This window comes from Aquarana catesbeiana, linkage group LG03 (assembly GCF_042186555.1).
Source record: "Aquarana catesbeiana isolate 2022-GZ linkage group LG03, ASM4218655v1, whole genome shotgun sequence".
NCBI classification, from domain to species: Eukaryota; Metazoa; Chordata; class Amphibia; order Anura; family Ranidae; genus Aquarana; species Aquarana catesbeiana.
In genome coordinates this window covers 536,777,898-536,802,536 of record NC_133326.1, presented here as the reverse complement: position 1 = coordinate 536,802,536, position 24,639 = coordinate 536,777,898, and the positions used below count along the sequence as shown (strand labels likewise).

The 24,639-nt window shown below is 46.2% G+C and overlaps 2 protein-coding genes across 3 annotated transcripts in view; one reads left to right on the top strand and one right to left on the bottom strand.

The window, feature by feature from the left end:
• The first annotated feature begins 4,496 nt into the window (after positions 1–4,496).
• On the top strand, positions 4,497–11,730 carry LOC141133994 (uncharacterized). The gene is made up of 4 exons (XM_073623591.1): positions 4,497–4,560; positions 4,681–4,966; positions 8,996–9,569; positions 11,410–11,730. The coding sequence occupies exons 1-4, from the start codon at positions 4,497–4,499 to the stop codon at positions 11,728–11,730; spliced, it is 1,245 nt and encodes a 414-aa protein (XP_073479692.1).
• A 123-nt stretch (positions 11,731–11,853) lies between these two features.
• Positions 11,854–24,639, bottom strand: part of PLEKHA5 (pleckstrin homology domain containing A5) — a 619,814-nt gene continuing 607,028 nt past the window's right edge. For both annotated transcript variants that reach the window (XM_073621378.1, XM_073621382.1), the window contains one exon: positions 11,854–11,865. The gene's annotated coding sequence lies outside the window, so the exon portion shown is untranslated. The remainder of the gene's footprint in view (positions 11,866–24,639) is intronic.

Here is a 24,639-nt window from a genome sequence, read left to right as displayed (position 1 = left end):
GGCTCATTCAGTCCAGCAACATACTAATACCACAGTCCAAGTTCTGGAAGCGTGATCCAAGGCAGTCAGCCATTACAACCACAGCAAGCCCAGCAGAGTGCAGCTCATAGAGCTCAGAGTGGAGCAGAGACATCGGTTTCTCCCAGTACTCCTCACAAATACACCAGAACTTCCTTAGAACAGAAAACCATTAAAGAGAACTTACAACAGTGTGTAATGGTGGACAGCGGCCAGGGACGTTCATCGCACTCTAAGCTGCAGCAGAATAAAGAGGGTGGTAATCATTCTCCACAATCTGCCCCAGTGAAACCATCTACACCCAGCAGAGACCCTCAGCCCAGCACTGGTAATGGGAAGGTGGATCAGGATTTCAAGCATCCTGCAGCCGCGAAGCAGAAGGGGTTAAAGTCTGAACCTGCGCTGCACCTGGCTGACAAGATTCCTTACCTGGTAAAAAGAATGGAGACCCTGAGAAAAGCCAAGACTAGAATCCAGAAGCAGATTGACTCTGTTTATAGACTTAAAGCTGCCAACCCCAAGAAGGAAATTTTATATGACAGCAAACTGAACTCCCTGGGCATTGAATTGGCCGGTGTGTCAAAGGACATTGATGCTGTTCTGGAAGAACTGGGACCAGTGGCAGAGGTGTACCGCAATTGTGATCGATTTGAGGTGGGATTGAGTGGAAGGATTGAGTCTTCTACAGAGTCAGACTCTGGGGATCCGGTCCAACGCACACAGCCACCACATGTGTCTCCTGAAGTGAGGACGGTGCAGCCTCTGGAGGACAGTGAGGTTGGAGCAGATCCTCCTGCTGGACTTCCAGCTCTGGAGGATAGTGGGGACATCAGTTTAACCCAGCAGACATTCACAGTACAGGAGACTCAGAGGAGTGACATGGTGGACTCCCAGCACATGGATTGTGAGAACAGTGCTGCTGCCACTAGTACTCCTGGTGGGAGCCATGCTGGGGTGACTGGTGTTCATGGTGGGAGTAACACTGGGGTAACTAGTAATGATGCTGCTAGTAATGATGATATGAGGTGCAGTGATGATGTCACTAATATTGATGTGGTGAATAATTCTGATGTTATCAATGCTGGTATATCTGAATGGGGTCATCAGCAGTCTGAGGGCTCTGAGAATGTAGCGATGGAGGAGTCAGTTCAGAATAACTCTCAGGATTTCCCCCCTTTGGTGGATCCACCACCTGCTCCACAAGGGAATGCTGGTCCATCTGGTCATGTCCTTCCTCGGAATGCCTGGAGCCGTGGGGCCCCTTCTTTTTCCACCAGTAACAGTTATACTGGTCAGGCCTTTAAGAGGAGAAATGTGGTCAGATTGAAGCATAGGGGTTCCAGAGAGGAGCTCCCTGATAGGAGGTTTGTAGTAAGGGAGTTGCTGTGTCATCAGATGGGGTTTGTGCCTGCAGACATACTGGCAGTCATCAATCTCCCTGACAGACAAAGTTATGATGTCAGTTTTAAGCTCATGTCTGACTTAGACAGGTTCTGGGCCAGTTTCAGTGGTTTGCGAGACAAAGAGGGTTGGAGGAATTTCATCTTTATTCCCATCTCCAAACCTGACACAGCAAATGTTACCATCATTTTCTGGAATGAGTCTGTGCCCCCCCAGGATATTGTCATCTGGCTTAGAAGACATTGTGAAATGGTTTCTGAGTTGACAAAAACTAAAGACAGTGATGGGATCTGGACGGGTGGTTGAAGGGTTCTTGTTAAGTTGAGGCAAAGTAACAATGTTACCCATCACCTGCCAAACTCTTTTTTCATTGGGCGGGAGAGAGGAGTTTGCTTCTATGCAGGTCAGCCCAGGTTATGTTATAAATGTGGTAAATCTGGCCATGTGGCGAATGTTTGTACGATCCTGAAGTGTAATCTTTCTGGGGAGGTTGGCCACATCAGTTCTACCTGTGAGAAGGTTAAGTGCAATCTATGAGGTGGGCTTGGCCATTTCTACAGGGATTGCCCGGAGGCCTTCCATAATATGGGTGGGGAATCTGCAGACAATGAATTGTTGGCTGCAGCAGAACAACTGGAGGAGGAAGCCTTAATGAATGGGGCTGTATTGACTAGGGAGGAGGTGATCCCGGAGGTCCAGGAGACTACTCCCGGGTGGACGGACAGTGTTCAGCAGGCTGAGGAGCAGCCGGCCGCACATTCCTCTTCTGTTCCGGTTCCTGTCTCTGTGAAGATCACTGGTCAGAAGAGGAATAAAAAAGATAAGTCTACCCGTAAACCCGAAAGTGATTGGACATTAGTGCAGAAGCCAGCTAAAAAAGTGAAAGGGGCACCAGAAGTGGGTACGGCAGTTACCACCAATAGGTATGAAGCGTTATCAGATTCGGAAGCTGACTCCTATTCTCTGGAGGCCCAGGAACTGGAGCAGGAATTAAAAAGAGTGGAAAAAGAGTATGTGACTGGCTCAGAGGATGACCCGCCCACTAAAAGGCGTCCGCCCTCTGATCCTGGATCCGCAGAATCTGATATGGAAACTGGTAGTGGGCAGAGTGACTCCGATTCTGACTTATAATGAAATGTTGGAGAAGTATAGACTTATGGAAAGGAGTCTTATTGTCACATAACATTTGTTTGCTATTAATGCCCTTTAACTGCTAAATTTTTGACCTAAACAACACGTCAGTAATTGTTGTATTTATGTTATTTTCAGTCAGTTAGTCTGTTATTATGTATCTTGTTTGTTTTTTACAAATAAAAATTTCCATATATACAGAATAAGGACAAATACTACTCAGAATTACATCCGGCATACAGGACAAGAGAAGTGGTACTGTGCAGAGGGTGTGGCTGCTTGTGGAGCAGCTGAAGTCTGTGTGGTGCTGAGCTCCTCTGATGTCTGGTACAAGCCCAGTGTTGGGCTCCCCTGGGCAGGGATCTCTCTCAGGAGAGTCCCAGGCTTTCCGGCCTACACAAGGACTGTCAGGTGAAGCTGTGGTTGGTGGTGAAGCCGGAGGACAGAGTTCTGGGAATGGGAAGACACTTGCAGAGGCTGTAAGTAGATGTGGAAATGTTTGTATGAAAAGTACCGATAATACTGATAAGAGGAAGTCTGGTGATGTTATTCAGCAAAAGAGTTCTCAGTCCAGCCAGCCATTGCAGGCCCAGCAAGCCCAGCACAGTGCAGCTCAGTCTGTTCAGAGACATGTTATTATCGCTCAGCACAGTCCAAACTCTGGAAGTGCAACTCAAAGAACCCAGCAGAGTGGGGATCATTCAGTCCAGGAACATACTAATACCACCCAGTACAGTCCAAGTTCTGGAAGCGTGATCCAATCCAGCCAGCCATTGCAAGCCCAGCACAGTGCAGCTCAGTCTACTCAGAGACATGTTATTGCTAAGCACAGTCCAAACACTGGAAGTACAACTCAATCCAGCCAGTCATTACAGTCAATGCAAACCCCGCAGAGTGGGGCTCATTCAGTCCAGGAACATACTAATGCCACCCAGTACAGTCCAAGTTCTGGAAGCGTGATCCAAGGCAGTCAGCCATTACAACCACAGTAAGCTCAGCAGAGTGCAGCTCATAGAGCTCAGAGTGGAGCAGAGATATCGTTTTCTCCCAGTACTCCTCACAAATACACCAGAACTTCCTTAGAACAGAAAACCATTAAAGAGAACTTACAACAGTGTGTAATGGTGGACAGCAGCCAGGGACGTTCATCGTGCTCTAAGCTGCAGCAGAATAAAGAGGAGGGTGGTAATAATTTTCCACTACCTGCCCCAGTGAAACCATCTACACCCAGCAGAGACCCTCAGACCAGCACTGGTAATGGGAAGTTGGATCAGGATTTCAAGCGTCCTGCAGCCGCGAAGCAGAAGGGGTTAAAGTCTGAACCTGCGCTGCGCCTGGCTGACAAAATTCCTTTCCTGGTAAAAAGAATGGAGACCCTGAGAAAAGCCAAGACTAGAATCCAGAAGCAGATTGACTCTGTTTATAGACTTAAAGCTGCCAACCCCAAGAAGGAAATTTTATATGACAGCAAACTGAACTCCCTGGGCATTGAACTGGCCGGTGTGTCAAAGGACATTGATACTGTTCTGGAAGAACTGGGACCAGTGGCGGAGGTGTACCGCAATCGTGATCGATTTGAGGTGGGATTGAGTGGAAGGATTGAGTCTTCTACAGAGTCAGACTCTGGGGAACCAGTCCAACGCACGCAGCCACCACATGTGTCTCCTGAAGGGAGGACTGTGCAGCCTCTGGAGGACAGTGAGGTTGGAGCAGATCCTCCTGCTGGACTTCCAGCTCTGGAGGATAGTGGGAACATCAGAGTAACCCAGCAGACATTCACAGTACAGGAGACTCAGAGGAGTGACATGGTGGACTCCCAGCACATGGATTGTGAGAACAGTGCTGCTGCCACTAGTACTCCTGGTGGGAGCCATGCTGGGGTGACTGGTGTTTATGGTGGGAGTAACACTGGGGTAACTAGTAATGATGCTGCTAGTAATGATGATATGAAGTGCAGTGATGATGTCGCTAATGTTGATGTGGTGAATAATTCTGATGTTATCAATGCTGGTATATTTGAATGGGGTCATCAGCAGTCTGAGGGCTCTGAGAATGTAGCGATGGAGGAGTCAGTTCAGAATAACCCTCAGGATTTCCCCCCTTTGGTGGATCCACCAACTGCTCCACAAGGGAATGCTGGTCCATCTGGTCATGTCCCTCCTCGGAATGCCTGGAGCCGTGGGGCCCCTTCTTTTTCCACCAGTAACAGTTATACTGGTCAGGCCTTTAAGAGAAGGAATGTGGTCAGATTGAAGCATAGGGGTTCCAGAGAGGAGCTCCCTGATAGGGGGTTTGTAGTAAGGGAGTTGCTGTGTCATCAGATGGGGTTTGTGCCTGCAGACATACTGGCAGTCATCAATCTCCCTGACAGACAAGGTTATGATGTCAGCTTTAAGCTCATGTTTGACTTAGACAGGTTCTGGGCCAGTTTCAGTGGTTTGCGGGATAAAGAGGATTGGAGGAATGTCATCTTTATTCCCATCTCCAAACCTGACACAGCAAATGTTACCATCATTTTCTGAAATGAGTCTGTGCCCCCCTCAGGATATTGTCATCTGGCTTAGAAGACATTGTGAAATGGTTTCTGAGTTGACAAAAACTAAAGACAGTGATGGGATCTGGACGGGTGGTTGGAGGGTTCTTGTTAAGTTGAGGCAAAGTAACAATGTTACCCATCACCTACCAAACTCCTTTTTCATTGGGCGGGAGAGAGGAGTTTGCTTCTATGCAGGTCAGCCCAGGTTATGTTATAAATGTGGTAAATCTGGCCATGTGGCGAATGTTTGTACGATCCTGAAGTGTAATCTTTGTGGGGAGGTTGGCCACATCAGTTCTACCTGTGAGAAGGTTAAGTGCAATCTATGTGGTGGGCTTGGCCATTTCCACAGGGATTGCCCGGAGGCCTTCCATAATAAGGATGGGGAATCTGCAGACAATGAATTGTTGGCTGCAGCAAAACAACTAGAGGAGGAAGCCTTAATGAATGGGGCTGTATTGACTAGGGAGGAGGTGGTCCCGGAGGTCCAGGAGACTACTCCCGGGCGGACGGACAGTGTTCAGCAGGCTGAGGAGCAGCCGGCCGCACACTCTTCTTCTGTTCCACTTCCTGTCTCTGTAAAGATCACTGGTCAGAAGAGGAGGAATAAAAAGAATAAGTCTACCGGTAAACCCGAAAGTGACTGGACATTAGTGCAGAAGCCAGCTAAAAAAGTGAAAGGGGTACCAGAAGTGGGTACGGCAGTTTCCACCAATAGGTATGAAGCGTTATCAGATTCGGATGCCGACTCCTATTCTCTGGAGGCCCAGGAACTGGAGCAGGAATTAAAAAGAGTGGAAAAAGAGTATGTGATTGGCTCAGAGGATGACCCGCCCACTAAGAGGCGTCCGCCCTCTGATCCTGGATCCGCAGAATCTGATATGGAAACTGGTAGTCAGCAGAGTGACTCCGATTCTGACTTATAATGAAATGTTGGAGAAGTATAGACTTATGGAAAGGAGTCTTATTGTCACATGACATTTGTTTCCTATTTGATGTCCTTTAACTGCTAAGGTTTTGACCTAAACAACATGTCAGTAATTGTTGTATTTATGTTCTTTTCAGTCAGTTAGTCTGTTATTATGTATCTTGTTTGTTTTTACAAATAAAAATCTCCATACTTACAGAATAAGAACAGATACTGAGAATCAAATTTAGTATACAGGACAAGTGAAGTGCTACTGTGCAACATCCAAACATACAGATTAAGAACAAATACTGAGAATTACATCCATCATAAGGAACAGGAGAAGCGGTACTGTGCAATGTCCATATATACAGAATAAGGACAAATACTACTCAGAATTACATCCGGCATACAGGACAAGAGAAGTGGTACTGTGCAGAGGGTGTGGCTGCTTGTGGAGCAGCTGAAGTCTGTGTGGTGCTGAACTCCTCTGATGTCTGGTACAAGCCCAGGGTTGGGCTCCCCTGGGCGGGGATCTCTCTCAGGAGAGTCCCAGGCTTTCCGGCCTACTCAAGGACTGTCTGGTGAAGCTGTGGTTGGTGGTGAAGCTGGAGGACAGAGTTCTGGGAATGGAAAGACACTTGCAGAGACGGTAAGTAGACATGGAAATGTTTGTATGAAAAGTACCGATAATACTGATAAGAGGAAGTCTGGTGATGTTATGCAGCAAAAGAGTTCTCAGTCCAACCAGCCATTGCAGGCGCAGCAAGCCCAGCACAGTGCAGCTCAGTCTGTTCAGAGACATGTTATTGCTCAGCACAGTCCAAACACTGGAAGTGCAACTCAAAGAACCCCTCAGAGTGGGGCTCATTCAGTCCAGGAACATACTAATACCACCCAGTACAGTCCAAGTTCTGGAAGCGTGATCCAATCCAGCCAGCCATTGCAAGCCCAGCACAGTGCAGCTCAGTCTGTTCAGAGACATGTTATTATCGCTCAGCACAGTCCAAACTCTGGAAGTGCAACTCAGAGAACCCCGCAGAGTGGGGCTCATTCAGTCCAGCAACATACTAATACCACCCAGTACAGCCCAAGTTCTGGAAGCGTGATCTAAGGCAGTCAGCCATTACAACCACAGCAAGCTCAGCAGAGTGCAGTTCATAGAGCTCAGAGTGGAGCAGAGACATCGGTTTCTCCCAGTACTCCTTGCAAATACACCAGAACTTCCTTAGAACAGAAAACCATTAAAGAGAACTTACAACAGTGTGTAATGGTGGGCAGCAGCCAGGGACGTTCATCGCGCTCTAAGTTGCAGCAGAATAAAGAGGAGGGTGGTAATAATTTTCCACAATCCCCCCCAGTGAAATCATCTACACCCGGCAGAGACCCTCAGACCAGTACTGGTAATGGGAAGGTGGACAAAAATTTCAAGCGCCCTGCAGCCGCGAAGCAGAAAGTGTTAAAGTCTGAACCTGCGCTGCACCTGGCTGACAAGATTCCTTTCCTGGTAAAAAGAATGGCGTCCCTGAGGAAAGCCAAGACTAGAATCCAGAAGCAGATTGACTCTGTTTATAGACTTAAAGCTGCCAACCCCAAGAAGGAAATTTTATATGACAGCAAACTGAACTCCCTGGGCATTGAACTGGCCGGTGTGTCAAAGGACATTGATGCTGTTCTGGAAGAACTGGGACCAATGGCGGAGGTGTACCGCAATCGTGATCGATTTGAGGCGGGATTGAGTGGAAAGATTGAGTCTTCTACAGAGTCAGACTCGGGGGATCTGGTCCAACGCATGCAGCCACCACATGTGTCTCCTGAAGGGAAGACTGTGCAGCCTCTGGAGGACAGTGAGGTTGGAGCAGATCCTCCTGCTGGACTTCCAGCTCTGGAGGGTAGTGGAAACATCAGTATAACCCAGCAGACATTCACAGTACAGGAGACTCAGAGGAGTGACATGGTGGACTCCCAGCACATGGATTGTGAGAACAGTGCTGCTGCCACTAGTACTCCTGGTGGGAGCCATGCTGAGGTGACTGGTGTTCATGGTGGGAGTAACACTGGGGTAACTAGTAATGATGCTGCTAGTAATGATGATATGAGGTGCAGTGATGATGTCACTAATATTGATGTGGTGAATAATTCTGATGTTATCAATGCTGGTATATCTGAATGGGGTCATCAGCAGTCTGAGGGCTCTGAGAATGTAGCAATGGAGGAGTCAGTTCAGAATAACTCTCAGGACTTTCCCCCTTTGGTGGATCCACCACCTGCTCCACAAGGGAATGCTGGTCCATCTGGTCATGTCCCTCCTCGGAATGCCTGGAGCCGTGGGGCCCCTTCTTTTTCCACCAGTAACAGTTATGCCCCGTACACACGGTCGGACTTTGTTCGGACACTCCGACAACAAAATCCTAGGATTTTTTCCGACGGATGTTGGCTCAAACTTGTCTTGCATACACACGGTCACACAAAGTTGTCGGAAAATCCGATCGTTTTAAACACGGTGACGTAAAACACGTACGTCGGGACTATAAACGGGGCAGTGGCCAATAGCTTTCATCTCTTTATTTATTCTGAGCATGCGTGGCACTTTGTCCGTCGGATTTGTGTACACACGATCGGAATTTCCGACAACGGATTTTGTTGTCGGAAAATTTTATCTCCTGCTCTCCAACTTTGTGTGTCGGAAAATCCGATGGAAAATGTCCGATGGAGCCCACACACGGTCGGAATTTCCGACAACACGCTCCGATCGGACATTTTCCATCGGAAAATCCGACCGTGTGTACGGGGCATGATACTGGTCAGGCCTTTAAGAGAAGGAATGTGGTCAGATTGAAGCATAGGGGTTCCAGAGAGGAGCTCCCTGATAGGAGGTTTGTAGTAAGGGAGTTGCTGTGTCATCAGATGGGGCTTTCTCCTGCAGACATACTGGCAGTCATCAATCTCCCTGACAGACAAGTTTATGATGTCAGCTTTAAGCTCATATCCGACTTAGACAGGTTCTGGGCCAGTTTCAGTGGTTTGCGGGACAAAGAGGGTTGGAGGAATTTCATCTTTATTCCCATCTCCAAACCTGACACAGCAAATGTTACTATCATTTTCTGGAATGAGTCTGTGCCCCCCCAGGATATTGTCATCTGGCTTAGAAGACATTGTGAAATGGTTTCTGAGTTGACAAAAACTAAAGACAGTGATGGGATCTGGACTGGTGGTTGGAGGGTTCTTGTTAAGTTGAGGCAAAGTAACAATGTTACCCATCACCTACCAAACTCTTTTTTCATTGGGCGGGAGAGAGGAGTTTGCTTCTATGCAGGTCAGCCCAGGTTATGTTATAAATGTGGTAAATCTGGCCATGTGGCGAATGTTTGTACGATCCTCAAGTGTAATCTTTATGGGGAGGCTGGCCACATCAGTTCTACCTGTGAGAAAGTTAAGTGCAATCTATGTGGTGGGCTTGGCCATTTCCATAGGGATTGCCCGGAGGCCTTCCATAATAAGGATGGGGAATCTGCAGACAATGAATTGTTGGCTGCAGCAGAACAACTAGAGGAGGAAGCCTTAATGAATGGGGCTGTATTGACTAGGGAGGAGGTGGTTCCGGAGGTCCAGGAGACTACTCCCGGGCGGACGGACAGTGTTCAGCAGGCTGAGGAGCAGCCGGCCCCACACTCCTCTTCTGTTCCAGTTCCTGTCTCTGTGAAGATCACTGGTCAGAAGAGGAATATAAAAGATAAGTCTACCCGTAAACCCGAAAGTGACTGGACATTAGTGCAGAAGCCAGCTAAAAAAGTGAAAGGGGCACCAGAAGTGGGTACGGCAGTTTCCACCAATAGGTATGAAGCGTTATCAGATTCGGAGGCTGACTTCTATTCTCTGGAGGCCCAGGACCTGGAGCAGGAATTAAAAAGAGTGGAAAAGGAGTATGTGATTGGCTCAGAGGATGACCCGCCCACTAAAAGGCGTCCACCCCATGATCCTGGATCCACAGAATCTGATTTGGAAACTAGTAGTGGGCAGAGTGACTCCGATTCTGACTTATAATGAAATGTTGAAGTATAGATTTATGGAAAGGAGTCTTATTGTCACATGACATTTATTTCCTATTAATGCCCTTTAGCTGCTAAGTTTTTGACCAAAACAACATACCAGTAATTGTTGTATTTATGTTATTTTCAGTCAGTTAGTCTGTTATTATGTATCTTGTTTGTTTTTACAAATAAAAATCTCCATACATACAGAATAAGGACAGATACTACTCAGAATTACACCCAGCATACATGACAAGAGAAGTGGTACTGTTCAGAGGGTCTAGCTCCCTGTGGAGCAGCTGTAGTTTGTGTGGTGCTGATCTCTGATGTCTGGTTCAAGCCCAGGGTCGGGCTGCCCTGGGCTGAGATGTCTGCCAGGAGAGTCACAGACTTTTCGACCTACACAAGGACTTTCAGGTGAAGCAGTGGTTGGTGGTGAAGCAGGAGGACGGAGTTATGGGAATCGAAAGCAATCTACAGAGACTGTAAGTAGACATGGGAATGTTTGTGAAGGAAAATCCAGTATAATATGGATAAGAGGAAGCCTGTTCAGCAACATCTAAGTTCTGGAGGTTTAACTCAATCCAGCCAGCCATTGCAGCTGCGGCAAGCCCAGCAGAGTGGGGTTCATTTAGCTTAGTCTGTTCAGCAATGTAATAATGTCACCCATTATGGAAGAATGTTTCAAGGCAGTCAGCCATTGCAAGCCCAGCAGAGTACAGCTCTCTCAGTTCAGAGTAGAGCTCATTCAGCGCAGTCTGTTCAGCAACGTAATAATGTCGTATAGCACAGTCCAAGCTCTGAAAGAGCAACTCAATGCAGTCAGCCATTGCCGCCACAGCAAGCCCAGCAGAGTGGGGCTCATTCAGTTCAGTCAGTGATAATGTCGCTCAGCACAGTCCAAGCTCTGAAAGAGCAACTCAATGCAGTCAGCCATTGCCGCCACAGCAAGCCCAGCAGAGTGGGGCTCATTCAGTTCAGTCAGTGATAATGTCGCTCAGCACAGTCCAATCTCTGGAAGAGCAACTCAAGGCAGTAAGCCATTGCCGCCCCAGCAAACCCAGCAGAGTGAGGCACAGTCATTTGAGCAACGTAATAATGTCACCCAGTACAGTGCAAGTTCTGGAAGCATGATTCAAGACAGCCAGCCATTGTAGACCCAGCTGAACAGGGCTCATCCAGCTCAGAGTGGAGCAGAGACATCTGCTGCTCCCAGTACTTCTCGCAAATATACAAGGACTTCTTTAGAATGAAAAAACATTAAAGAGAACTTACAACAGTTCATAATTGTGAGCAGTGTCCAGGAACGTTCATCACGCTCTAAACTGCAACAGACTAAAGATGAGGGTGGTAAAAATTCTCCACAATCTGCCCCAGGGAAATAGTCTACACCCAGCGGAGACCCCCATCCCAGTACTGGTGATGGAAAGGTGGATCAGGATTTCAAACGTCCTGCAGACATGAAGCAGAAGGGGTTAAAGCTGGAACCTGTGCTGCACCTGGCTGATAAGATGCCTGTCCTGGTAAAGAGAATGGATACCCTGAGGAAAGCCAAAGCTAAAATCCAGAAGCAGATTGACTCTGTCTATAGGCTCAAAGCTGCCAACCCCAAGAAGGAAATCTTATATGACAGTAAACTAAACTCCCTGGGCATTGAACTGGTCAGGGTATCAAAGGGCATTGATGCTGTTCTGAAAGAACTTTGACCAGTGGCGGAGGTGTAGCAGAATTGTGAATGATTTGAAGATTGAGTCTTCTTCAGAGTCAGATTCTGAGGATCTGGTCCAAAGCACGCTGCCACCAAATGTGTCTCCTGAAGGGAAGACTCTGCAGCCTCTGGAGGACAGTGAAGAGCAACACCAGGTTGGAGATGATTTTCCTGCTGGACTTCCAGCTTTAGAGGATAGCGGAAACATTAGTTTGACAGCAGACTTTCACAGTACAGGACACTCAGAGAAGTGACATGGTGGACTCCCACAATATGGATTGTGAGAACAGTGGTGCTGCCATTAATACACATGGTGGGCTCCATGCTGGGGTAACTGGTGTCCATGATGGGAGTAATGCTGTGGTAACCAGTAACGATGTGGATAAGATCAGTGCTGCTAGTAATGATGTAATGTGCAATGCTTATGTCACTAATACTGAGGTAATTCTGAATGGGGTCATCAGCAGTCAGAGAGCTCTGAGAATGTGGTGTGATGGAGGAGTCAGTTCAGAATAACCCCCATGACTTCCCTCCTTTGGTGGATCCACCACCTGCTCCACAGGGGAATGCTGGTCCATCTGGTCAAGTCCCCCTTCAGAATGCCTGGAGCCATGGGGCCCCTTCTTTTTCTACCAGTAGCAGTTAGACTAGTGAGGCCTTTAAGAGGAGAAACGTGGTCAGATTTAAGCATAGGAGTTCCTGAGAGGAGTTCCCTTATAGGAGGTTTGTCGTAAGGGAGCTGCTGTGTCAGCAGATGGGGTTTGTACCTGCAGACATACTGGCAGTCATCAATCTCCCTGATAGATAAGGTTATGATGTCAGCTTTAAGCTCATGTCTGACTTAGACAGATTCTGGGCCAGCTTCAGTAGGTTTCGGGACAAAGAGGGTTGGAAGAATTTCATCTTCATTCCTATCTCCAAACCTGACACATCAAATGTTACCATCATTTTCTGGAATGAGTCTGTGCCCCCCCAGGATATTGTCATCTGGCTTAGAAGACATTGTGAAATGGTTTCTGATTTGACAAAAACTAAAGACAGTGATGGGATCTGGACTGGTGGTTGGAGGGTTCTGGTTAAGTTGAGGCAAACTAACAATATTACCCATCACCTGCCAAACTCCTTTTTCATTGGGTGGGAGAGAGGAGTTTGCTTCTATGCGGGTCAGCCTAGGTTATGTTTCAAATATGGGATGTGTAAAAGAAAAGTGAAAATACTGCGCTAAACCCCAAAAAAGTGAAAAATAAGCTGCAAACACACAAACAAACCAAGTCTGATCAGAAATTATAAAAAATAAGTGTAGCGCTGAATAGTGACAGAGTGAATAAAGATATACACACTCAGAGCACCTATATCACGGAAGTGGCGTAAATGAGCAAAGAGATTTGTGAACAAACAAATGTATATGAAGTATAGCATCAAAATGAACCCCAAAATGCTGTGAAATAATAGTAGTGCACACAGGAATAAAAAGACCAAATGTCCACATATAAAGTGTCCAATATTGGGAAAACTTTCTCTTCTGTCTTCACTGAAGTAGAAAGTATGCCAAAACAGACATTCTGATATAAGAATAGGTACTGTTACCGGATCAGGTGGACGCACATACCATACGGCAGTGCATCTATAAGGCTTTTAGGGTGCTGGGTCCCCAGTGGTGTGATGATGCCAGATGGGATGGTATCCTACGGGCCACAGACTCCAATCCAATCAAATCGAGGTTGGGCAATGGTTCTAAACGAAAGTTCAAGAGTGGTCGGCAACCAAACTATTCCAAGGATGGTGGTGGTCCAGAGGTGGTCATCAGTACTCAGACATGAGGAAAAAGGAGAAAAAGGGAACGCCACATGGCGTAGGTCATCCAAAATAGGTTTATTGGAGGGTGGACTTTTCAGCATCAAAGGTCTGACGGTCTTTCCGACGGACTTTCGACGGAGTTTCAACGGACTTTCGAACGACTGGAGTTGCCCACACACGAACGGACTAAAGTCCGGTCCAAAGTCTGTTGGTTTGAACGTGATGACGTACGAAGGGACTAGTATAAGGAAGTTCATAGCCAGTAGCCAATAGCTGCCCTTGCGTCCTTTTTTGTCCGTCGGACTAGGATACAGACGAACTGATTTTTCGACCAGACTCGAGTCTGTTGGAAAGATTTGAAACATGTTCTAAATCTGAAGTCCGTCTGATTTTCAACAGAAAAAGTCCGCTGAAGGTCCGATGAAGCCCACACACGGTCGGATTGTCTGACGGGATTTGTTCCGTCGGACCAGTCCGGTGGAAAAGTCTGGTCGTGTGTACACGGCTTTACACTCTTTATATAGAACATGTGGTGTCTTCGAAGACCTTTATTGTTGGTCAGTGTAAAGTGTTCTCTGCTTATGTTTTTATTAGATTTTTTATGTTCATGGATCCATGTAACAGTATCATCATATGACTCCAGAACTATGCAGTGTGAACTCTTTATGTCAGAGAATGGCTGCTTCCATCAGGGTTTAATCACACAGATGTGTAATTGTTATGCAAAAATGTGTATTCTAAGTTAGGGTTTATTAAATGTGTGTATTATTGGAGTTTTGGGTGTTCCTACCCACCTTTACACAGAAATATCATTTTTCTATGAACTGACCTATATAGGTGATCCATCTCTATTGACCACATGAGGTAGCTTGTTCCTCACGCCTCATGGCTGTCCTTCCTACTAAACTGAGAGGCCGCCTTTTCTCAGTTGCCATCCCAGGCTTGCTGACCTCTCACTAATCTCCTCACAAAGTGGAATTTACAGAGAATGATCAGATTCGGCTTCCCAGCTGTAGCGAAGATTTCAGACGGTTCAGGCGATGCTGCTGTTCACTGTTCTTCCTCCAAAGCAATCACTAAATCGCCCACAGATCATTATAATTGTCTGTAATCCTTACCGTAAGCTCGCCAAAGCTGCATTCAATCAGACTGTAATCAACTTAGCTCGCAATACACTTCTTGGGACAGTGCACGTCTCTTCCGGGAGAGAATTAGAGCATAATGAGGAATGCACATCGCAGGCCGCTGCCACTTTCCTCTGTGTATGGAGCATATACTGTATATGAAGCCATTGTTCTGACATTCACCAAACATTCACTGCAGGTGGAACTTCCAGGTACATGTGTTTTTTAAATGACAGTGATTCATTCACCACCAGTGAAGTCACATTCACTGCTTTTTAAGGTCTGGTTCAAATCTATGCATTTTTTAGTGCATTTTCAGTGCAGGGGTTATAACACTCACTTACTCCCTTAATCCAAAATGAAAAAAAAAGTTTTGCCTATAGCTCTACTTTAACCACTTGACCTCCAGAAGATTTACCCCCCTCATAACCAGGCTATTTTTTGCGATATGGCACTGCGTTACTTTAAATGACAGTTGCGCGGTCGTACAACACTGTACCTTAACAAAATGTATGTCCTTTTTTCCCCATCAATAGAGCTTTCTTTTGGTGGTATTTAATCACCTCTGCAGTTTTTATTTTTTGCGCTATGAATAAAAAAAGAGCGACAATTTTGAAAAAAAACAAAAAAACTATATTTTTTACTTTATGCTATAAAACATATGCAGTAAAAAAATTGAAAAGATCAAATGTCTGCATAAAAAAATCCCAATAAGCGTATATTGATTGGTTTGCGCAAAAGTTATAGCGTCTACAAACTGTGGGATATTTTTATTTATTTTTTATTAAAAATGTTTTACTAGTAATGGCGGCGATCAGCGACTTATAGCGGGACTGCAATATTGTGGGGGACAGCCGGGACACTGACACTTTTTTGGGGACCAGGGACACTAAAATAGTGATCAGTGCTAAAATAGATGTGCGCTGTCACTGTACTGACACTGGCAGGGAAGGGGTTAACATCAGGGGTGATCAAAGGGTTAAATGTGTGCCTGACCAGTGCTTTACGACTGTGGGGGGGAGATGCTTGTACTAGGAGAAGGCATGGATCGGTGCCCCTGCTTAGTGGAGACACAGGATGCCTGTTCTGCCTGTGTACCAAAGCATTGGTGGGTGCCGGCAGACGTCGAGTCCGCCAAGCAGGCAGCGCACATGTGTGCCCCAGGCAGTGTAGGATCACATATTAGGTATTAGGTCTTGCACAGAAGAGCTGCTCTGCTGCTGTATATATACAGTATGCGGTCAGCAAGCGGTTAAAGAAGGATTAGAACACTTGTCAGGTATTTATTGCTGTCTATGCCTGGGTTAAAGAGGAACTGTAGTCTGTTCACATAATTTGTAATAAAAACATCTTTGCCATTCTGAAGCTTCCCTCCAACCATTTTGCATATTATTTTATATATACTGTGATTGCATACCTCCCAACTTTTTGGGATGGTAATGAGGGACATCTTTTAGCAAAAGTATGTAGGCATAGGACACACCCCTGTCACTCCCCCTTAAAGGAGAATTGTACAAAAAAATGATTGGTTAAATCCCCAAGTGCTTCTTTTTACCACTACTATTGCTTTATACTGGCTTCAGAAATTTACAAATGCAGGAATTTTGAATTTGGATGAAAATGTAGCACTGGAAAACACCTTTTGAATGTTAAATAGTGCATTTTATATACAACCATATAGATCAGACCAAAATGAGGGACACATGAGGAGGAAAGAGAGACAGAGGTATTTTGTTCCAAATCAGGGACAGTCCCTCGAAATCAGGGACAGTTGGGAGCTATGTGATTCTGTACTTGGCAAATATGCTGCAGAAATCTCCCTCCACTGACTCTGGCTGCAGCTATTTTAACAGTGGGCAGCTAAAGCTGCTGCTTGTTCACTTCCTGGACTTACAAAGGTACACAGAGGCACACCTCCAGCTCTGCAGCTTTCATTGGCCCTCTCATGACTCATCCTCTCTCCCTTCCTGGCAAACTCTCATGAGAGTGAGAGAGAAAGCTGTGCATGATGTCATAAGCCTAGGCTAATGACCAGACAAGAAACAGAAAGTGGGCTGTATAAGGTATTTACTGGCAGAAAAAAAAAAAAGGTTTTGCTATCCAAAGTTAAAACAACAAGGGCAGAAGATTTAATAGATGGAAAGAAGAAAAAATGACTGAAGGTCCGCTTTAAGAATCATACAGCAGTTCAAGTACATTCAGCAATGGCTCCAGTATTAAAGTAAGCAACAGGTAACGCTTCATTTGGATCACATTACAATCAGATGCATCCTTAGGAACTAATAGCAGTTTCTGTAGATAGAATTAAATGGAAACAAAGTTACTCAGTTATATCAATATTTACTGCTTCAGTTCAAATGATACATTCCAAGTGTCAATTCACATGGTGAAATACAGAAGATGTTGAGAGAGGTATCTTATAGCTTAAAGCGGGGGGTCCACCCACACCGCCAAAAAAAAAAAAAATATTAAAAGCCAGCAGCTACAAATACTGCAGCTGCTGACTTTTAATACATGGCCACTTACCTGTCCCAGGGTCCAGCGATGTCAGCAGGCGACGCCGAGAACCCGCTCGGTTCTCGGCAGCTGCCGCCGCCATCCTAGGTGAGGGAATCAGGAAGTGAAGCGTTGCGGCTTCACTTCCCGGTTCCTTACTGCGCATGCGCGAGTCGCGCTGTGCGTCCCAAGTGGTCCCCACTCTCTCCTGGGAGCTGTGTGTTTCCCAGGAGACAGCGCGGTGGGGACGGGAAGAGGCGTAGACTCCCATGGGAGTCTATGCCGGAAGTGGGTGCAAATACCTGTCTTAGACAGGTATCTGCACCCCCCTCCCCCCTGAAAGGTGCCAAATGTGACACCGGAGGGGGGGAGGGTTCCGAAAAGCGGAAGTTCCATTTTTGTGTGGAACTCCGCTTTAAAGTGGTTGTAAACCCTGTTACACAACTTTAACATACAGGTAAGTCTATAATAAGGCTTACCTGTAGGTACCGTGAGATATTCACTGTATCCGCATGCACCGACGTAATCGGTACATGTGCACTGAAGAAAAGGCTTGCTCATGCCATTTCTTCAGGAGCTGTGCCGTGACCGGCGGCTCCTGCACGCATGCGCGGGAGTGACGTCATCGTGGCTCTGGCCAATCACAGCGCCGGAGCCCGCGAACCCAGAAATAACTGAAATAGTTTCATATACAGGTACGGATTTCATGAGGAGCTAGCTCATTATGCCTTTGTCTTGCAGGTTGTGTGTTTTTTTTTTTTTTTTATTCTATTAATTTTTTTAGAGTTTACAACCACTTTAAAGGCAAACGTTGTTAGTAAGCTGGAAGGAGGCAGTTTAAGCCTATTAGTGGTAAAGAGCAGGGACAAAGACAAGTTGAAATAGAGCACAAGGCAGATAATGCACCGTTGCAGGTGATCGTTCTACCTCTACCTTACAATACTGGGGTGAATAGGGGGGAGCTACCAAAAGGGGATTTTTTTTTTAAAAGTGGAACTTTATTCAAGAAAAAAGTTTGTAAAGTAGTAAGTAAATAAATTAACAAATACACTATATTACCAAAAGTATTGGGACACCTGCCTTTACACGCACATGAATTTTAATGGTATTCCAGTCTTAGTCCGTAGGGTTCAATATGGAGTTAGCCCACTCTTTTGCAGATATAACAGCTTCAACTCTTCTGGGAAGGCTGTCCACAAGGTTTAGTAGTGTGTCTATGGGAATGTTTGACCATTCTTCAAGAAGCACATTTGTGAGGTCAGGCACTGGTGTTGGAGAGAAGGCTTGGCTCACAGTCTCCTCTCTAATTTATCCCAAAGGTGTTCTATTGGATTGAGGTCAGGACTCTGTGCAGGCCAGTCAAGTTCCTCCACCCAAAACTCACTCATCCATGTTTTTATGAACCTTGCTTTGTGCACTGGTGCGCAGTCATGTTGGAACAGGAAGGGGCCATCCTCAAACCGTTCCCACAAAGTTGGGAGCATGAAATTATCCACTGTCTTGGTATGCTGACGCCCACTGAGTTCCCTTCACTGGAACTAAGGCCAAGCCCAACCATTGAAAAATAATCCCACACCCACTTCACCAAATGATTTGGACCAGTGCGCAAAGCAAGGTCCATAAAGAAATGGATGAATGAGTTTGGGGTTGAGTCCTGACCTCAACTTGACAGAACACCTTTGGGATGAATTAGATTAGAGACTGTGAGCCAGGCCTTCTCGTCCACATCAGTGCCTGACCTCACAAATGCACTTCTGGAAGAATGGTCAAACATTCCCATAGACACACTCCTAAACCTTGTGGACAGCCTTCCCAGAAGAGTTGAAGCTGTTATAGCTGCAAAGGGTGGGGCAACTCAATATTGAACTCTACGGACTAAGACTGGGATGCCATTAAAGTTCATGTGCGTGTAAAGGCAGACGTCCCAATGCTTTTGGTAATATATTGTATATAATCACTGGAGAACACAAACTGCTAAAAGCATGTACACTCTGCTTTCCACCAGTGTTGCCAACCGCCCGTTAATTTACGGGCAGCCCGTAAAAAGCACCCCATTTTCGGGGCGCCCGTGAATGCCGTTACGGGCAGCCGGTGCCCGTAAAAAATATGGCTGCAGGACTCGGGAGAGATCGTACGAGCTCGGCAGGCCGGCGCATGCGCAGTAAAGTAATGACGCCGCCTGGCGCCATTTTTAAACAGAAGCCGCCGGCCGCCGCTCGTTCTTCAGTTCTCGGCGGTTCAGCGGGGCGAGCAGGAGGAGCCATGTTACCGGGTCCGGCCACGGCAGGACGTCAGTGAGGGACAGAAGTGACAGCCTCTGACCATCTCCTGTGCCCGCAGCCTCTGCTCTGACCATCTCCTGTGCCCACAGCACAGCCTCTGCTCTGACCATCTCCTGTGCCCACACAGCCTCTGCTCTGACCATCTCCTGTGCCCACAGCACAGCCTCTGCTCTGACCATCTCCTGTGCCCACACAGCCTCTGCTCTGACCATCTCCTGTGCCCACACAGCCTCTGCTCTGACCATCTCCTGTGTCCACACAGCCTCTGCTCTGACCATCTCCTGTGCCCACACAGCCTCTGCTCTGACCATCTCCTGTGCCCACACAGCCTCTGCTCTGACCATCTCCTGTGCCCACACAGCCTCTGCTCTGACCATCTCCTGTGCCCACACAGCCTCTGCTCTGACCATCTCCTGTGCCCACACAGCCTCTGACCATCTCCTGTGCCCACACAGCCTCTGACCATCTCCTGTGCCCGCAGCCTCTGACCATCTCCTGCCCAGTGCCCGCAGCCTCTGACCATCCCCTGCCCACAGCCTCTGACCATCCCCTGCCCGCAGCCTCTGACCATCTCCTGTGCCCGCAGCCTCTGACCATCTCCTGCCCAGTGCCCGCAGCCTCTGACCATCCCCTGCCCGCAGCCTCTGACCATCTCCTGCCCAGTGCCCACAGCCTCTGACCATCTCCTGCCCGCAGCCTCTGACCATCTCCTGCCCGCAGCCTCTGACCATCTCCTGCCCGCAGCCTCTGACCATCTCCTGCCCGCAGCCTCTGACCTATTCCTACATCATGTCTGCAGTCTCTGAGGGGGAGTCGGGAAAGGAGTCAAGAGTGGGAGCGCCGCCGGGATCATGGGGTCACGGGAGAAGTCAGTTGTGTGTGGATTGTGGAGAGGAGACCATAGGAAAACCAGAACCACCAAGCTGGAGCCATCTGACTGAGCCCTGCACGATGCACCTGAGAGGTCAGTGACAGCACCGACAAGTCAGTCTAGGGGGGTTGCTGATATAAGGGGGAGTGAATACAATAATGTAAGGGGCACTGATAAAAAGGTTTCCCCCTAAATTAGTAACTCCCCTTACCTTAGTGTATTCACTCTGCGGAAGGTGGCCTCTGGTCACCAGAGTGCCCACCACATCAGAGTTCCTGGCATTCCCCTTTAAATCAAAGTCTTCAGGATTGCCCCTTACAGTGCAAAGGGGAACTCAATCTGCGGACCCTGATGTAATTGGGAACTCTGATGTAAAGGGAACACAGTGGACTCTGATATAAGGTGGTCTCTGGTCACCAGAGCCTCCCCTTACATCAGTGTTCCCCCTTAGATCATGATCTGCAGCGTTCCCCTTTACATAAGAGTTCCCTTTCACTGTAAGGGGGATCCCTGCAGACTCTGATGTAAGGAGGGAACCTAGTGCTAGCTGGGTTATAGTAACCTAACCTTCATGTCAATGGAGAAATATGTTTTTTAACTTTTGTTTAGCTTAAACACATTGCTAATAGCACTAGTTATATGTTTATAGTTCAAATATGTATCCTTGCACTGTTTAGCACTGAAAATAGTAACTTTAGGTACTTTTTTTCACCATCAGTAAAAAATGCGGATCTGTCAGTAATTTTCATGATTTTTGCCAGTAAAAAAGTGGTGCCGTTTGTAAATTTTGTCATCCTGCCAGTAAATTTCACTTCAGTGGGTTGGCAACACTGCTTTCCACGATTGTTGGGCTTAAAACACATGTGAAGGAGGAATGGGAAGACTAAAGCTTGCCATACAAGTTACGGTTTTTCTTGGTCAGCCCCATAGGCTGACCAAGAAAAACCCCTCAATTCAGTCGAGAATTTTCTGCCTGACTCCTTCAACAAAAGTTGATTAAAAATGGACTTTTGGGCCGGCCTCTTACGTCCCAAGAGCCTCACCACGCTGTTTTAGAGGTTGCAGTCAGGAGGGTTTGTTTCTGCATACCTGGTGGGAATCTTAAAAAGAATGAAGTGAATGGTGCTGCACTGCTGGCCAACGTGTAAACAAGCAATATAATAAAAGTGCAAAATCAGTACTTTCCAATGTGCAAACAAGTAATATAGTAGATATGCAAATTCAGTGTTGTATAAATAAATATAGTGCTAATTGTAATAATACGATTGTGCAAATCAAAAAATATAGTATATAAATACAAAATATAAAATGTAGAATTACATGCATGGCCCCCGATCATGTTGAAGGGTTTTCAGTTTCCACCTCATCTTATTTTTTTTATTATTCTTTTTTGTTTTTCAGTCTGTTCATCTTTCACCACCTTCGCTGTAACATCACAACTTCCCTTGCCTGTCATCGATGAAATCAAGAAATCATATGCACATGTCTATGACCACATCTGTGTTCAGCACGTTTGCTTCTGTTTCGTCAGCATAAGATGTCTCTGCAGTATCGCCCAATGTCTATGGTATGTTTACAAGCTTAGTAAATCAGGTGTTGAGTATAGGGCAGTGATAGCGAACCTTGGCACCCCAGATGTTTTGGAACTACATTTCCCATGATGCTCATGCACTCTGCAGTGTAGTTGAGCATCATAGGAAATGTAGTTCCAAAACATCTGGAGTCCCAAGGTTCGCCATCATTGGTATAGGGGTTCTGTAGACAGTAATGCCCCGTACACACGATCGGATTTTTTCCGACGGATGTTGGCTCAAACTTGTTTTGCATACACACGGTCACACAAATCTTGTTGGAAATTACGAATGTCAAGAACGTGGTGACGTACAACACGTACGACGAGCTGAGAAAAATGAAGTTCAATAGCCAGTGCGGCTCTTCTGCTTGATTCTGAGTATGCGTGGGACTTTGTGCGTCGGAATTGTGTACACACGATAGGAATTTACAACAGATTTTGTTGGCGGAAAATTTGGGATCCAGATCAAACATTTTCCGTCGGAAAATCCGACCGTGTGTACGGGGCATAAGAGTGACAGTAAAACTATGGAAGGTGTCGGTCTGTAATATTCATCCTCTGCTATCTTATCCCACTGCCATCCCCTAACAAACAAAATGTATAAAACATATGCCGACTTAAAAAGGCCATTTATGTGAGTTATCCTGGGCTGTACTGTATATCATTATAGTACAGTCATTACAGAGACATATATATTATTATGGAAGAGAGTATATAATTTTAGAGCACTATATATTTTAGAGCTATTTATATTATTATAGTACAATGTATGTCATTATAGATCAGTATATATCATTACAGTGTGGTATCTAGCATTATAAAGTAGAGTATATTAATATAAAGCAGTATATATCAATATGATGTGGTATATATCATTATAGAGCAGTATATATCCTTATAGTATCATATCTATGATTATACTGCAGTATATGTTATTATAGAGCAGTGTATATAATTAAAGTGCAGCATATACTATTATAATGCAGTATATATCATTATAAAGTAGCATATATGTAGTATATATTTATAATACAGTATATATCATTATAGAGCAGTGTATGTATCATAATGGGGCAGTATATATCATTGTAGTGCAGCATACACTCACCGGCCACTTTATTGGGTACACCTGTTCAATTGCTTTTGTAAACATAAATTGCTAATCAGCCAATTACATGCGGAAACTCAATGCATTTAGACATCTAAACGTGATGATGACGACTTGCTGAAGTTCAAACCGAGCATCATAATGGGGAAAAAAGGGGATTTAAGTGACTTTGAAAGTGGCATGGTTGTTGGTGCCAGACGGGCTGGTCTGAGTATTTAAAAAATGGCTGATCTATTGGGTATTTCACACACAACAATTTCTAGGGCTTACAGAGAATGGTCCAAAAAGAGAAAATATCCAGTGAGCGGGAGTTGTGTGTGTAGCGCCCTGCTTCTAATGAGCAGACACTATTTTTTTTTTTTTTTTTTTTATTTAAATTAGTTGAAGCTACAGTTTAGGCTCAACTTATTGCCTGAATTTAATGGTTTCTGTGTCAGATTGGCTGGACTTTGCAGATTTCCATCTAACCATGGGTGGTGCTGTCATCATTGGTGGATCGGGAAATACAGTCTGGTCAAACACATTGACTACTCGTTGCTCAGAGCCTTTTCAGTGGGAGTGGTTCACCCACCGGACATTTCTGGGTAGGGGTATTTAAGGCACAGACGCCATCAGGTTTTTGCGATCGGTTGGTCTGCGCTTCCTGACCACCTGGGCTCGTGGCCCTGGTGGCCTGGGAGAAAACGAATCTTTAAAGTTCTGCCTTGAGCTTGGCAGACCTAAGGCCTAGCTACTAAAGGAAGGATCAGAGTCTTGGTGGCCTATGGGTCGGCATGATGGTCTCTTTGCTGTCAGGCCTGCGGGAAGAAGCAAGGGACTGCAGTGACCAGGGGAGGACTCTTTGGGAGAGGACCGAGCATAAGGCTGGTATCTTGAGAAGAGCCTGGGAACTCAGTCGGAGACGCATCTTGGATTAGTACCACAGTTAGTTCTTTCAAGACTGTATAGTCTGTGGCAGAGACCATTTAGATCATCCACAATTTGTTCACCCGTAATCGTAAGGTCTGTGGCAGAGATCGTGTTCGAACATTGCATCGGCTGCTAGGTGAGTGAGAGGGGCCTATCCGGTGATTGCTGAATCCAGCTGTGGAAGTGCTATCCGCTGGATGTAGAAATTATCTCTAACCGCAACGTCCATGGTACCTGCATCCCTTTTCACCCTCTGTCTTTCTATTGCGTATGATGTTACTAAATAAAACTCGGGAAGAAAAAAAGGACTAATGCCCCGTACACACGGTCGGACTTTGTTCGGACATTCCGACAACAAAATCCTAGGATTTTTTCCGACGGATGTTGGCTCAAACTTGTCTTGCATACACACGGTCACACAAAGTTGTCGGAAAAGCCGATCGTTCTGAACGCGGTGACGTAAAACACATACGTTGGGACTATAAATGGGGCAGTGGCCAATAGCTTTCATCTCTTTATTTATTCTGAGCATGCGTGGCACTTTGTCCGTCGGATTTGTGTACACACGATCGGAATTTCCGACAACGGATTTTGTTGTCGGAAAATTTTATCTCCTGCTCTCCAACTTTGTGTGTTGGAAAATCCGATGGAAAATGTCCGATGGAGCCCACACACGGTCGGAATTTCCGACAACACGCTCCGATCGGACATTTTCCATCGGAAAATCCGACCGTGTGTACGGGGCAT

Excerpts from the sequence above, each read along its gene's own strand:
- LOC141133994 (XM_073623591.1), top strand. The coding sequence starts at position 4,497 with ATGAAGTGCAGTGATGATGTCGCTAATGTTGATGTGGTGAATAATTCT. Across the intron at positions 4,561-4,680 it reads TTCTGATGTTATCAATGCTG|GGAATGCTGGTCCATCTGGT; the intron begins GTATATTTGAAT and ends CTGCTCCACAAG. Across the intron at positions 4,967-8,995 it reads CTCATGTTTGACTTAGACAG|GTTCTGGGCCAGTTTCAGTG; the intron begins GTTCTGGGCCAG and ends CGACTTAGACAG.